The 16,005-nt window shown below is 40.0% G+C and overlaps 1 protein-coding gene across 3 annotated transcripts in view; it reads right to left on the bottom strand.

The window, feature by feature from the left end:
* lrp1ab (low density lipoprotein receptor-related protein 1Ab) overlaps positions 1 to 16,005 on the bottom strand; it is a 76,262-nt gene that overhangs the window by 34,497 nt on the left and 25,760 nt on the right. For all 3 annotated transcript variants that reach the window (XM_067528252.1, XM_067528254.1, XM_067528253.1), the window contains 18 exons: positions 14,222 to 14,341; positions 13,852 to 13,980; positions 13,339 to 13,599; positions 7,441 to 7,603; positions 6,806 to 7,028; positions 5,677 to 5,866; positions 5,418 to 5,561; positions 5,027 to 5,263; positions 4,663 to 4,843; positions 4,250 to 4,472; positions 3,895 to 4,084; positions 3,673 to 3,795; positions 3,234 to 3,374; positions 2,734 to 2,859; positions 1,874 to 1,990; positions 1,717 to 1,797; positions 1,447 to 1,614; positions 107 to 289 (listed from right to left, as the gene is read on the bottom strand). In XM_067528252.1, coding sequence (XP_067384353.1) covers positions 107 to 289; positions 1,447 to 1,614; positions 1,717 to 1,797; positions 1,874 to 1,990; positions 2,734 to 2,859; positions 3,234 to 3,374; positions 3,673 to 3,795; positions 3,895 to 4,084; positions 4,250 to 4,472; positions 4,663 to 4,843; positions 5,027 to 5,263; positions 5,418 to 5,561; positions 5,677 to 5,866; positions 6,806 to 7,028; positions 7,441 to 7,603; positions 13,339 to 13,599; positions 13,852 to 13,980; positions 14,222 to 14,341 — 3,000 coding nt within the window. The remainder of the gene's footprint in view (positions 1 to 106; positions 290 to 1,446; positions 1,615 to 1,716; positions 1,798 to 1,873; positions 1,991 to 2,733; positions 2,860 to 3,233; positions 3,375 to 3,672; positions 3,796 to 3,894; positions 4,085 to 4,249; positions 4,473 to 4,662; positions 4,844 to 5,026; positions 5,264 to 5,417; positions 5,562 to 5,676; positions 5,867 to 6,805; positions 7,029 to 7,440; positions 7,604 to 13,338; positions 13,600 to 13,851; positions 13,981 to 14,221; positions 14,342 to 16,005) is intronic.

Genomic DNA, 16,005 nt, shown 5'->3' with positions numbered 1-16,005 from the left:
AAGGATAAAACCCTATTATTACAAACATTTATCTTTAACTGATATTGTCAGAAAAGTTCAATCACTCCTCTAAACTGGTACTTAAGACAGCTCAAAGCTTCCTTACCAGAATCCCTGCAGCTGAATTTTACTGCTGGGTCACACATGTGGGTGACACCTTCACAGTTGTTTTCATCACTCAGGTCCATACAGTCTGTGTCCCCATCACAGCGCCAGCGCATGGGAATGCATAGGCCATCCATCCGACACTGAAACTCATCTACATGGCAGCCACCTGGAGGACGAGTGGCTGCAGAGGAAAAATCAAAAAAGTGTGAAAGTTTGCCAACAAAAAAGATGACACTGAAAGTTTGAATAGTTGGCAACAGAACTAGAATGGGATCACAACTAACTGACAACAGTATCACAGACTGCACACTTAGCCAAAACCTGGAAACAGGTGAAATAGGCCATTCAAGACATTAATTAATATGCTATGATGCTGTGTTAACACTCTGAAACTGAGCCAAGTCAAACAACAATGAGATAAACAGCTCATTGACTGTTGTCACAGGCACATTAAAGAACCCAATGATGAGGTGGCACAGTAACATCCCCTAATCGCAAAGGATAGCACTTGGCACGATAAAACTGAAAATGGGCTACAGAACTTTTACAATATACAGGGGGAGAAGGCGATAGTGTTGCTTTTTTTAAATTTCAGTTAAAGGTATCCAGACGGCAGGCCAACAGAACCCACAAACACACACACAGCCAGAAATACACACGCAGAGAGCACAGATTGCTCGTTACACCAACAGGTCATGCTGGGCCCGTTTTTGCATGCTGAGGCTTGACAGCAGTTGGCTGTTACTTCATGGATCAAACAGTACAAACAACATCAGAACACAAACACTGTACAGGAATGTATGTGTCTAGGCAGACCAGTGGGTCAAGAAAGAGCAGTGCACTATGCTATGACAGCATCTTTTCATTGCAACAAAGAGTAGAATAACAGGCAAAATTCTTCCAAATCAGCCTGACACGGCCACCAGCAATTTTCAAATCTAAACATGTAAAGTCATCATTGCAGCATAGTCAAAACATCTAAGCCATTTGTATAAGACCATCAAAAAGTTGTATTGCTATCTAACCACAAAACATTATCACATCCTGAGAGGATTTGCTGTAAATGATAAGTTGAAGCCAGAGGGCACGCAGGGGCATGTAGAGTGTCAGAAACAAAACAGGGAGGAGTAAGATCCAGACTTGTAAGATGACAGTATTTATACAACTGCAAACAGCAACATGTAAACACAGTGAAATACAACTCGTGATGTGATGAAAGCTCAACTTAGGAACAGTACAAATACAATCTTATCTACAAGCACTAGGGGAGATAAGACTACGCTGTAACAAAACAATTAAGAACAGTGCGTTAGTACAATGCACTGTATTGTTCCCTACCCTGGTTGGTACAGTTGGCATGAGTCTCGTCACTGTAGTCTCCACAGTCATTGTCACCATCACAGGTCCAGTATTCTGGGATGCAGCGGCCACTGTTACATTTAAACTGGACGCTGGAACAAGAATGGCTGCAGCCTGCTTCGTCACTGTTATCACCACAGTCGTTGTCTGTACAAAGGCAGACACACACCCATTTTATTGCTTGATACAGGATTGTTGTGAAGTTTAACTTTCTGAATAGTAAAAGAAGTCTCAGAAGATGTGGCTCACCATTGTCACAGCGCCAGTTGATGTTGATGCAGCGTCCATTGGCACATGTGAATTGGGTCAGAGGAAAGCAGGTTGGGTATGCTGTCAAGACATTAGACGTTAGGAAACTGAAACACAACAACATTATTAACAAAAACTAGCAAAAAAAAAAGCTTACCACAGGAGTCTGGTTCATCGGAGCGGTCTCCACAATCATCATCCAGGTCGCATGTCCAAGAGATGGGGATGCATCGCCCACTCGCACAGGGGTACTGATTGGGTGGGCAAGTCCGAGCTGGCAGAAAAATAATGTGTAAAACAGGGAAGTGGTGTAAAAAGTTCCTCTTTTCTTTTCGATATCCCTGACTCAACAATAAAGCTTTGAAAACCTAGAAAGATTGAAGCCTGATTTAATTCTCAATGGTCTATTGCATAAAAACTACCCCAAAACAGCTCACTCACTTTACCTTAACCGAGTTAAAACGAGATCATAACATCCTTCAATTTATTTTAAAAACTAAAGCAGAGCTCTTAAGAAACAATAAATTATGTTAGCCAAAGGCCATTACTCTGTTTCAGCCCGTCATCACTGAAGATTTAGATCAAAACATACTCTTGCACAGTGTTTAAAATAATGCTGGTGAGCACCACACAAATTGTAAGTGAACAAATTCAAAACTGACAGATTCCAATCTACTCCAGATTTAGTGTTCCTAAGCTAATACGGTTCAGTGTTTTCCATATTTCTAAAAACCTCTTATGAATATTGTAAATCTCAATATAATAATAATAATAATAATAATAATAATAATAATAATAATAATACAATATAACCTTCAGACAGTGTTGGACAAACTAAAGGGAGTAATTAAACTAAACTTTGAACAACTTTTTTTAACCTTATGCAGATTTAAGACTTAAGTTTTATTATTTTATTTTATTTTATATTATTAAAATTTGCTTCATAAGTAAGTAAATCCAATTCTGTAGCGTACATAACAAAAGATTAAACGTAAACTGAGATAACATTGTGAATACCAGAGCAGGTGGTGTTGGATTCATCTTCATCATTGCCACAGTCATTGTCTCCATCACATAGCCATCGGAGGGGGATGCAGCGGTTGTTTTGGCATTTAAATCGGTCAGCTGGACAGGTGTGTTGGTCTGAAGGAAGAAAAAAGATAAGTATGAGGTACATCAACTCTTCTTTTTTAAAAACATCAAGTGCATTATTAATGTTTTTTGTGTTTGATATACTCTTCAGGCCGCTTCATAATCTGTAACGCTGGAAGTATGGCTTTAATTATATATTTAAAAAAGAGAAGAACATCCAAGATAAATATGAGTCTCACTAATGGTTCTCACTAAAGCCTCGTGAGCAGGAAGCCTGCCAGTGAAATTACAGCCACATGTACATAAAGAGACAATCTTGGAAACTACAGTTTTGGTTCCTTCTCTTCCTGTTAGCAAAGACACTTAAATATGATTTTTGTTTATCTGTGTGTTCCTGTGAAACCATGACGACATGGCACACTTACGACAAAGCTCAGGGGCCTCATCACTGTTATCCAGACAATCATTGTCTCCATCACATTTCCAGCGCTCTTGGATGCAGCGGTTGTTCTTGCAGGCAAACTCCCCTGGCTGGCACTGGGGTGGGGGCACGTAGGAGGGGTTGGCTGGAGATGAGATCAGGAGTGGGAGCAGAAACAGATGGGCCATTGAAACAAGAACTAGCCACCAAAAATCAAAACACTTACTGGTGCATGACTCAACTTTTTGTATAACGAGTTAAAAAAATATTGGTGGGGGTTCATCAAACCCTATACCCACATTTGGAAATAGCATCCTTTTGTATAGTTTGCAAAGGCAAAGTAGAATAGAATTCTTTAGGAGTCTCAAATCTTGCTTTGCAATGTATTTTTCTATAACCTTCCACTTTAATCTTTATTGAAAACTTTTTTTGTAGCTAAGTACCTCTGCAGGTGACATTATCAACATCTAAGATTTGATCATCAGCACAGCCACAGGACCTTCCATTAGGAATAGCAAGGCACAGACTGCTACAGCCACCGTTGTTAACTCGACAAGCATTGGATCCTACAATAAAACACAAATAAGAATACTGAATAATGAAATCACAGTACACAATTGTTAAACTATACTGAGTATTAGATCATTATGACAGGAGAGATGTACCTTGCTGCTGATGTGCATCGTACACTCTGATCTCAAAGATAGGTGGCCTCTCATTGCGGAGTAAGATGACCGTCTTGGTATCCTGGTCCAGTTTATAGATGCTGCCTCCTCGATACTCATTCCAAAAGAGGAATTGTTTGTAATGACATAAGCCAAAGGCGTGGTTAAGCTCCTGGCCTTCATACACCACCTGTTAAGTCAGGAAACAGAGATGGGTTAAATGTCACAATTAATTAAACAAAAGAATGTAAATTATTATATTCGTCAAAAAATATTTATTTGGAAGAATATCTGTTTTATCAATAGAACATATACACAAACATAACACCAAGTGTATACCATGACCTTTACCAACCTTACGCTCTGTGGTATTCAGGTAAACCATCTCAATACGGTCGTAATATGCATCCACCCAGTACAAGATGCCCTGGGGAATATCCAGACTCAGGCCATTAGGCCAGAGCACCGTCTTGCTTGTCAGGAACACTTGGTGATGTGAACCGTCCATCCAAGCTTTCTTGATCTTCCCCCTGTTGCTCTCTGTGGGGTCTTCCTCCCAGTCAGTCCAGTACATCCATCTGAGAGACAAGAAGTATTGCTATGTTCAAAAGGTGTGGGAAATGGTGAGTCAAAATGCAGGTTTCAGTTTTGAGACTCCCACTATTTAGTGCTGCTTCTCCCAAAAGCTATAACTGAACTTATAACGTAAATGCAGCATTTATGAGAATACCCATTAAAATAACAGTCCGCTTCCCCCTATTGCCTCACCCATGCTTAGGGTCCACCACAATGGCACGAGGATGGCTCATCTTTCCCTCAATTAGAGTCTTGCGGGTCTGTGAAGCTTTCTCCAGTCTGGCAACACTGATAGTCTTCTTAGGCCCATCATCTGTCCAGTAGAGATTACCACCCATCCAGTCTACTGCTATGCCCTCCACTGTGTGGATACCTGAGATAAGCAAAAGACAGTATGAAAATTGATTCAGGATGCATACCAAGAGAATAAAATAAAAATTATATGGAATAGCCTGACTGAATTCTTTTGCTCACTAAATATTTTGTAGTAGATATGGTTAAAAATGGAGAATGAGAGGTTTTCATGGTCCTGCGCAAAGGTTTTATTTATCCTTACCTTCTTTTAGTATGGTGTCTCTCTCCGTGCCATCTATCTTCTGTCGGCCAATAATGTAGCTGGTGGCATCCGCAAAGTAGATGAACTCACTGGCAGCATGGAAATCCAATGCTCTGGGGTTCATCAGGTTCTCAATGGGAATCATGTACTCATCAGGCACCTTAGCATTCATGTCCATGCCCCGGATAATTCCAGGACGACCTTTACCATACACCAAGAACAACTCATGGTCTGGTTCTAAAGAAGAAGAAGGGGAAAGTAATCTTAATAAACAAATGCCACTAAATTTGTCAGCATTTTTGTGATCAGTGTTACTACACTGCCATCATCAATCATGTCTGCGGAAACGTAACGGGATTGGGTTCATCTTCCCCTCTGTCTTGATACTCACTCTTGCAAGATTTGCCATCACTGCCGAGACTGAATCCAGAGCGACAGCGGCAGGTGCGGGTTTTGTGGCTGTTGCCTAGCAGGCAGATGTCAGAGCAACCTCCAGCTTTCCCAAACTGATCCAGGACACATGCATGACTGCGCACTAATCAAAAAACCCAAAGACAACAATCTTGTAACTGTAAACATTTATAATAGATACATATTAGATGTCTTAGGAGCAAAGTTAAGAGCTGAGCTATGCCTCCTTAAGTGTGCACCTTGGGGCTGGCGTCTCTGGTGGTATACATGCAGTGCAGCTCCCCGGTCTAACCGTGTTACCACTTGGAAGTCAGAGCTGTTAAAGCGATTAACTCGGATCACACTTGTCTTGGGGTTTAGGTTGCCTTCATCCGAGTTCGTTGCATACAGGTAATTTTCAAATACGGTCAGCCCATATAGATGCTCAATCTGAAACACAATAAGATAATAAAGCAGGAAAAAATTTACGTTTTCTTGAGTTTGCTATAATGTTTTTAGAACAAAAGTTCATGATTCATGACTAGAACTGTGATTTTATCTGTGTATACATTTTATCCTTTACCCTGCCTGACAAGTTGTGCATATTGAGAGCCGTAAAATGTCATTTATTGCTATAAAACAGATCCTGACAGGTTAAACGTAACGTAATAGGTTAAAAAATAATAAAGAGTGCGACAGAGACAAACATAGACACAGACAGAGAGATAAAGACAGTTGGTGTTAACTTGGCAAGGGAAAGCCTAATGGCTGCACTTCCCATCTGTTTGATTAAACTCAAAGATACTTTACTTTTATAAGCTTCTGCTCTGTGCAACTCTTCTCTACTGTCAGAAAGATGTGTGGGTTGGGATCACATTACCTCCCCCTACCTCAACCCACACCACAGTCCTAATTTCATTAAGATCATTACTCCATTATAAGTTTGCGTTAAAATTTGCTAGAGCCAGACTGATGTTTAGAGGCACTGGCCAGGAAAATCACATTCTTTAAGTAATATCAATCAAGGTAAAAAAAAAAAAAAAAACAACTCTTCCCCAAGAGAGGCAGACTTTGTCTGCTTGGATACGTGAGAGACAACTGTAAAACAGCAATGCCTCTAAAGAAGATAAAATTAAATCTCTGATGATACAGAATTGGAAAACAGCTGTGTTAGAGGTAAGACTGTCATACATTTGAAGTCTTACCTTCAGAGGTAAGACCGAAAGGCTGATAGGGAGTCTGGGCTTGCTGATTGGTAAAATTAAATGAATGATTTTTTAAATGTCTGAACAATCTGAAGTTCATACTCTCGAGTGCATCTCGGTGTATGTTTGAGTGTTGTCTGGACATTTTGTGTGCGAACCTATGTAACCCTCTTTTAAACCTTACCAGCAGGCCCTGGATGATGGTGTGTCGGTTTTTGCCCTCATAATCAACCACTTCAATGTAGTCTAGGTAGGCATCAGCCCAGTACACCAGCCGGTTGACCAGGTCCAGAGTGATACCATGGGGGAATACAATCTTACTGTCCACCAGCTTAGTGCGGTTCTGCCCATCCATGTCACAGCGTTCCACCCTTGGTGTAGACCCATAGTCTGTAAAGAACACCTTGCTGTGAGAAGAAGAAGATGAGAAAAAGGACAGGAAGGTTAAGATGGTAAGCTGGAAGGTTAAGACAGGGAAGAGATCTTAATTTAACAAAGAAGTTACCCAATCAACCAAGTTTTAGCTGTATTTTTTTTACGAAATAAAATGATTTCCACAACAATAAAAAAATGGAGAACTATAAATCTGGAAAAAGGAACTAGATGAGGTGTCAACTCTTCAGTATCAGGAACCTGAAATGGCCAGCATGCAAGTGTTTATGTGACACATAAGTATTTGTCTAGGTTTCCATCTGGGGGAAGTGCTTTGATTTTTGACAGCTTGCTTGGTCAGCATGTCTTCTGATCAGGAAACAGGATTTTCCTTTTACTGTGTTCTAGGGTAGCATTAGGTCAAGAAGACTGAAGGGAAGTACAGACCCCATAGTCGGGTCCAAGGCAATTCCTTTAGGGTTGTACAGCTCCTGGTCCAGCAGGGTCACACATGTCTGGCCATTCTTGTTGCAGACAAACACTCGGTCATCCACATCATCCGCAAAGTAAAAGTTTCCGGTCAGCCAGTCAATGGCCATCTGCTCCACATCTGAGTCAGGCAGAGAAGATAAGAATTTATTAAAAACAGAGCCTCATAGGAATCAGTTGTGATTTTTTTTGAGAGTGCATGAGAAGGTTATGAACAGAAGGTCAGATTAAGCAACATTTAGCACAAAGAACACAGATTGACCAACGTGTTTTTACTGCAAGAACATTCCCATTTGACCAAGAAGCTTTTGAAGAAATCCTAAACTTTATCTCTATTTCAAGCAAGGGAACTAGAGGCTAAAGGATCCCTAACTGGTCAAACACAGACCACACTGCAGATAACTTGTGTGAAAATTCTTGTTCTGTTATATTCAAATACATATATATTCTGTCATCCTCGTCTACATCTCAGACAAGAAATGCATTTAAAAAACGGCCTTTGCTATGGAAGTACAAAAAATATTACACTTAAACATATCACTCAATGCGACTGAGAGTATTGTTGCAAAATCTTTCCTAAAGGACCTTTTGTAACACCACTGCTTTACTAAGCCAGCCTAGAAAGAGGAAACTTTGCAAATAGACACCTCTATTTCAGACATACTGGGAATTAAAGTGCTAGCACTCACAAGAAATTCTGTCTCACTCTCTGGGAACACTGTCAGATATAAGAGCAAGTGCAGAAATCCCCAGATCACAGGGAGACCCTTGCTGTGAAGATAAGGGGTGGGGGGGGTAAGTTTGAAGATACATATAGCCTTGTATTTTAACAGCTGACACAGCACCTACTTTCAAGACTGTGAAAAAACATGGACATCACACAGGCTTAACACTAACACATGCACTATCAAAGTGACCAAAGGTGTCTCCCCAGTTAATTACAGGGACAACTTTGATGGGGGTATAACACCATTGACTGCAAGCCTGCAGTCATCCTGTCACAAGGTTTGACTATTCATTAAGATATAAAAATTTGCACTTGAGCCCCCAATGACTTTGTTTACATGCGCTTGAGAAACCAGGGTACTCTGAGAAATCTGATTTCCCTGGTAATTGCGGAACAGTGTTTACATTCATTTAAGAAACCTGGTTACTGGAAACCATAACATGATTTCTCCTTTTAATGTTAATTGTATAGTGACCTGGTTAATTAAATCTAATTAAATCTATGTAACAACAGTAATCTATGACAACCACGCTACACAGAGACAGAGTGAGTAAAAAATCCAGAACATACAAACATCTGGGCCCAATTTAGTAACTACCCCAACCCACCTAACAATGGTTAGGTGGGTTGGGGTAGTTACACAGATCTTTAAAAATGTCCATGAGGGCCTCACAGTACTGTACCATAGCAGAGAAAGCAGAGAAAACTATGAGGGGTGGGGTGGTGGCCAGGGTTTCTAAAAGAAACACTGCAGATGGTGAAATACATTTAAATACATTTTGTGATACACCTCCAAACTGGAAATAATTTATTGAAAGGTAAAAAAGGTAGTTGCATAACTGTATATATATTGTATAAAAGATTTATTTTGGAAGGGGGGAGTAAATACCACACTAAGATATTTCACAGACACCAAAATTCTGACAAAGAGAAATATTTGTCATGAAGCTAAGAAGAATTGTGATACTCCCACTGGTATCAGCTCTAAAACCATTTGTAATTCAGTCAAAAGCCTGGCTGCACAAGGAATCGATTAGACTTACAAAGAATAAAGAGTCAGTTGTGCAATACAGTAACTATTGTGTTGTGTAACAACAACTAGTGAACCCCTTATCCAGAGAGCCAGCCAGTCTGCTGACGTCCTTTCTCATTCAGTTTCTGTTAAGTGGAAAGTTTGCTGGGAACTGAATGAACCCACCATTTCTCCTCAACTAACAACTGTGCCCTCACAAACCCTTCTCACTTACTGCCCGTAACACCTGCCAGCTCACACTCCTCTGAGGAAACATTTCCCAAACTGAGGAGGGAAATAACAAACACGCTTTCCACAGGAAACACAGATATTTACATACAGGGCCACAGCCTATCAAGCTCTTCAAACTACTCACACACTGACACGTACACTCTAAATGGGCAACAGAGGATTTCTTCTCTTTCCAGGTCTGTGTGAGTATTTCTATATTTATTTCCATCATCCATAATCTTCCATGTGCCAAATAAGACCCTATTATCTGTTCACAAAACTTTCAACCTTTCAAGGGAACCGTTTTAGAGTTTAGCGATTATGATTTTCCATAGGGATTTGACATATGACCTCTATTTAAGACGGAGCAATTCTTGCTATGCCGCTGGCAAATCCCCCAGTGCGGTAAGTGAAAAAGAGAGTTTATTAGCTAGAAAGGAAGGTCTGATAACAAAAGTACCATGACATGATTTCACCCATGACCAAGTAGGTCATGTAGGTCTATTTGGGTGCAAGCAACACCTGCCAGAATTTTATAGTCTCTGCAAATACAGAGAATTAACCTGTAACGCTGTTTTACTATGACTCTCTGTGTCCTGATGAATCTTGAATGAAAGGATGCCCTGAGGACAATGGCTAGGAAGAAAAGAGAAGCAGGATTAAACAGATGGATGGGGACACAAAGGGGAATCATGGTGCCTGCTGTGGGGCTCTACTCTGTGGGTAGAGAGGATGGGATGGGTAGGCTCTGCTCCCCTTTTATCCTCCCAGTAAAGGAATCACACATGCAGAGGTAGCAGGCCACATCTGGAATCTTCATCTACGTGTCTGTTCTACTCTCTCAGGATCCAAGAAGATATAAATCACCCTGTTTGTGTGCACCCTGCTCTAACCTCTAGAGTTTCATCTTTATGTTTTTACGGCCAATCCCCATGCCTACCATGCTTCAAAGAGTGCACCTGAGCCCTGCTTGTTATAAAACCTAAAACAGAGCAGAAAGTGCAGGTCTCTGTTGAGCTCAAACAAGAATTTTCAATTAGAGTTAATGCAATGTCTAACATGTAAATAAACATAAAGCAATGGTTTACATCTTTTTTTGAAGTGTAAATAGTACAAATATAGGCTAATTTTAACATCGCCCATCTAATGAGATTAATCCGCAACAGGTCCATTATATGATTAGATATTATAAAATATCAAATCCTTCCTATCCTAAGTGAGAATAGGAAGAATTTCTCAACTCTGTTAAACACCACATGGGCAAATAATTTAACTAATTTTCAACTGTAAAAATGAGCATATAACATTAAAAATAATTAGATATTTCAGTTTTAACATTTGATATGTTGAATTTTTACTATCTTCAATTAAATGTATGCATTCAATAATTGTTAAATGGTTGCATTACATTTTTAATTTACATTTTAAACAGCCACAGGGTTGGGTGATCAGAATTGCGATTCACAATATAAACTGCAATCTTTCCCCTAAGTATGTACAGTACATGTACAGTAGAGTGCACACAAACAACAAATAGCAATAGGGGTTATTTTTCCAATCAGATCATTTGTAATAGTTTTAAAATGAGGAAGCTTCTAACTTCAATGATTGAAACATCATTGAAGTTAGTTAGTCTGAAGAATATATTCAGTTCCTCACATTCACATTTACAAACTGTAAATTTTATTTATGGGCTGTAGCTCATATCTGTAGTAACCCTTAGTAAGTGTGCTGTGTTCAGGTAAACTTTGCATTAACAGGAGTATGAGCAATAGCTTATCATTGTCACTGAATATGTGGAAATACGCCCAATCATAGATTATTTAGATGATAAATAAACCACCCTCCTCCTCAATTGTTGTTACTGAAGGATGATGAGTTCGCATCTAGGGATGTTATGATATGTTAGCACATCTCTGAATTATTATGAAGTTGACAAACAAAAATGGTGTTGTATAATAAACTCCAACAACTGACGATTGTAAAAATGTTACACGTAATTTTACAAGATGCCTCTATTTACAGATTGACATAAATACACGAGGCCATGAAAGCATTTTATGTTACAAGGTGTGAACAAATGGGACAGCACATAGATGAAAATCTCAAATCCCAATTAATAAAATGTAATATGTCACTAAGTAATGGTTGCATGAGTCAAAGGTATTTGGGTCGAAGTACTGTAAGTGTGGGCGTGTGTGTGTGTGAGTGGGTGTGTGGGTGTGGGTTTGTGTGTGTGTGTGTGTGTGTGTCAAGCATGTTGAAGTGACCTGACGGGACAGGACCAGAGGAATGTAAAGACCATTCGGGCTGACATAACACAAAAAAGGAATGAAAATGTCATCTGCATGACTACTTGCAAACACACACACGAGCACACGCACGCACACACACTCATGCACGCACACACACTCTTCCAAGGTCAAATCATTACCATCTTTCTCCTTGTCAAGTTCCCCTGTCTGCTTTATTTCAATATTTCTGTTAGTCCATCTCACTTCCACACCTTGCCTTCATTTAGCCAACACAAAAAGGGTAAGTTGGGCTAAGTGCAGTGAATTAACTGAGAAAATTCAATTTAAAGACTCTGGGGTTCAGTGAGGTTCCTAGTCTTTGCTCTGCTCCTGCTGAGAGCAGTGACAGCAGTTACACAAGCTTCATTCAAAGTGGATATGAGTCAGTGTATTTCTAATCACGTCACAGGTTTTGTGTCCCACATCTTAGAATCTAAACACCAGGGTCTTTCACTTGCTTTCTTCATCTGTGCTTCCCCATGCCTGAGGCAAATTCTCAAGAGAACCCTTCTCACACGCACACATGTATGCAGACATGCACAAACCCACACCCTCATTTTATGTTTTCTGCTCCCATTCTTACAGTGCAGCGGTTCTGTCAGGCAGCTGAAAAAAAAAACAACCTAGTTAGACTTGTAACCAGATATAAATCATGTCAGGATTATATGAGTTTCTCAAAAGGAAATGTTTGTGTCTATGTGTGTGTGTGTGTGTGTGTGTGTGTGTGTGAGTGAGTGCGTGCACAAGAGCAGAGAGTCAAGACAATGCCTATATTATGAGAACATCCATGAGAACATATACTACCACAAGGCAGAAATCTGTTCTTTGCTCCTACAGACACCAAAGTAAATTGCACTCTTTATGTACATGTTCAAAGACAACATATAAAAAACTTGGGAGAACTTATGATGGCAGAGAGAACGTTTCTGGGAAAATCTAACACTAAATGTCATCAATGCATCATACATGCAACTACATTCTAGTGAACCAAACAATGCACAATCAGTACACAAATCAATGTGCACAGTAGGTTACTGTTTATATCCCAAGAAATGAGTGAACTAACACCTGTAGACACACTGGCAGCCTTATCTGTATTGCATCACTGTAAGACAGCTACACACATATTGCTTCTATTGGATGATTTAGTGGTGTGTCAGGGTGCCCCTGTTCTTCAAAGACACTTATGGGGGAAAAAAAGCTGGACTCAGCTTTTCTACTTGGCACTTTTCTGCTGGTATGAGCAGCTTTCAGGGGTGAGGCTGTATTGCTTCACATCTAACATTCATCTGATCTAGCAAATTCAAAGTTGACCATTTGATTCCTGAGGCAATGTACAGAAAATTCACATGGGTGAGCTGACAACTCAAACATTACACGAGAGCTGCTTTCTGTGCTTTCTGTACTGTGCCAAGTATTCATTTCACTTTCACTGGCACTGAACAATGTAAGCTGTCATACCGTCAGTGTACCTGACAACTTAAAAAAAAACAACACACATCACAGGAAACAGTATTTGTAGAAACAAAAGGACTTGTTGCACTCAGGTAAGATTTTTCTCAGTTTCATCAATAAAACTGCTTGCTACTCACGATGCAGGCTGAGGGAGATGTTGATGGTACGGATGTTGGTGACAGTCTTGAGGTCAGGGATGCTGGCACACTTTAAATGAGTTGCGGCAGGGGTGTCACCCACATCTATCCAGCAAACGGTCTCCTCAACATAGATGAAGTCCATAGCCATGGTCTGTTTAGTGGTAATGGAGGGCAGCCGGGATGTGGAGCCACTTAGAGAGGTGCAGCGGATCTCATGGAGGTTAGCAATCAGCAGCATAGGCAGACGATCCACTGGCACTGCAAAGGTGATTTGGGGGGAAGTAAAAGAAAAGAGGGGAAAAGAAAAGAAAAAATATGAGCAGGCGATGGAAAGAAACTGTACAGTCCTCACATACCTGTAATACATATCTCTATCAATTAATCTTGCAAAACAAATGGGGTTGATATAACATGCAAATGTAATAACGTGATACAATACAGCAAGAGACCAGTTTAAACAAATAAACAAATCAACACTAATTTCTTCTTGTTCTTTTTGTGTATACTAACCATTTTTGGCTTTGCAGGAGCGGTTGTCTGGCTGCAGCAGGTAGCCCTCCACACAGCTGCAGGTGTAGGAGCCCTCATAGTTTGTGCATGTCTGACTGCATGTCCCATACACACCGCACTCATTGAAGTCTACAAGACACAGTCCAGAATTAAGCAATTAATAAATTATACAGTACTTATTCACAACTTACTACCAAAACCTGGATGATGCACTTATCTTTCACCTTAAGGCAAGTGGTTTGATCAAAATATGAGAACATTCAATACATGCTGCCCCATGCAAATAAAGTCAGAATTATTAGATGTTACTTTCAGTGGTACTTTGGCAAAGCTAGAATAAGTCCCATCTAATGCTAAACCACCCACTCACCTTTACATGTCCTTCCATCTGCAGCAACCTCATATCCAGTGCTACAGTAGCACTTGGGCCCATCATGAGTCACAGCACAGTGAAACTGGCACCCAAGGGAGGCGCAGTCTGGTGCTTGTTCTAAACCAGAGAAAAACAGAGAGACATGGGAACATTAAATACTGTGGAAACAAAATTGGCTCATAAGGACGTATAAGTATGTAAGTCTTCAGGGGGCTCAATTTATACAACAAAGCATAGTTAACTTTGGGGAATGAAATTAAACCTGGTAAAGCAACAGCTTCCTTGATCAGGTTTGTGTGCAGATGTTTATCTTAATTCCAGTGCAATATTCACAGAGCCATATCACATGTCCACTGGGAGATGAAATTGTGAATGAATTGTGGGTGTGAGAGAGTGGGGGTCGCACACAGGCCTGCATGGGTGCTCATCTATGTATGTGACTGGCAGGTGTTTGAATGAGCACGTGTTAGAGGGCCTCTTCTTCCCACCCCCCAGAGGAAACTCACAACAACATCTTTTGGCAGGAAAGAAAAGATGGGGATCTGTTAGTGGTTGACGTCTGGCGTTACAAAACAATATTTCAAACGGTCCCCAGCAAAATTCTGATAATTATGTGATACTGCTCAACTCAGGCCTGTAAACAGTTTCACTACTTAGGATACTATTATTTTTCCACTTAGGCCATGTGTGTATCCGACAAGAACAGGCCTTCTGTCTAGAGTTTAATAAACTGTAAAAGAAGCCAAAGAGAAGTCAAGGAAAAAAGTACAGTGAGGATCGAGCATAATATATCATCCTGATCATGATCAGCAATATTCTTTTTGTCTCATTACATATCTGTCAACAGGTCACACACATAAAAGTGAAACTTGTTGTTTCTTGTTATGTGCAAGATTTTTTCAGTGAAATAACTAACATGCTAACATGAAATATCAAAAAACCTGTATTCTCACACTGCAGTGCTACAAGTTATCAAAGTCTGGTACATTAAATGTTGCTAAACAATATCCGTAAATTCTGATATTTCTTTAGAGAAATAGAGGGGCACAGTAGCATCATGTAATTTACCTAAACAAGCAACAAAAAAGGTTAATGGCCATAGACACACTACGCGTAAAGTAGCTGGTGATAGCATGCCTGTGAAACGTGGAGTTTGGAGCAGTGAAGGACCCTTATTATATAAAGGCCTGGGGCACCATGTGCAACAATGATCCTTTTGTTGTGGCTCCACTGAAAGGAACGATCCCCTAGCAAACTCTGCAGCCCATATCGAATCCATTCACCAAATCTCACACCGAGAGCAAACACAGGCTATTAGAGAGCAAAAACAGCCACAAAATTTCACTCTATCCTGGATGTTTGTTTCCTATTTTTTTATCTGTATAATTATGAGTGGCTGATATAGATAAAATTAATATTGAATTAACCATGTTATCTCAATATTTTACAAGTAAAAAATCTAAACAGTGTCAAATAGTTTTGACAGTTTGACCATTTCTTTGGGGGTTTTAATACACTTTAGCATTACTTAAATATGCGCATGTTTTCTTTGTGACAATCGAAAGTGTTCTAACCTCACAAGAATAGGAGAGAAGTGGAGGTAAATAGTAAAGTAGCAAAAGAAAGAAAGAAAGTAGTGAAGAACTATTACAGACAAGAGAATGGAGAAGAAAAGAAAGGCAGAGCAACCCTAGGTGGAAGTACGTGCACACAGAAATGAAGGATATGGATTGTTATGTAGTTCCTGCTCCAAGCAAACAAGAAACACCAGCATGTCAGAC

This window comes from Channa argus, chromosome 13 (assembly GCF_033026475.1).
Source record: "Channa argus isolate prfri chromosome 13, Channa argus male v1.0, whole genome shotgun sequence".
Taxonomy (NCBI): domain Eukaryota; kingdom Metazoa; phylum Chordata; class Actinopteri; order Anabantiformes; family Channidae; genus Channa; species Channa argus.
This window is presented reverse-complemented; position numbering and strand designations above follow the sequence as displayed.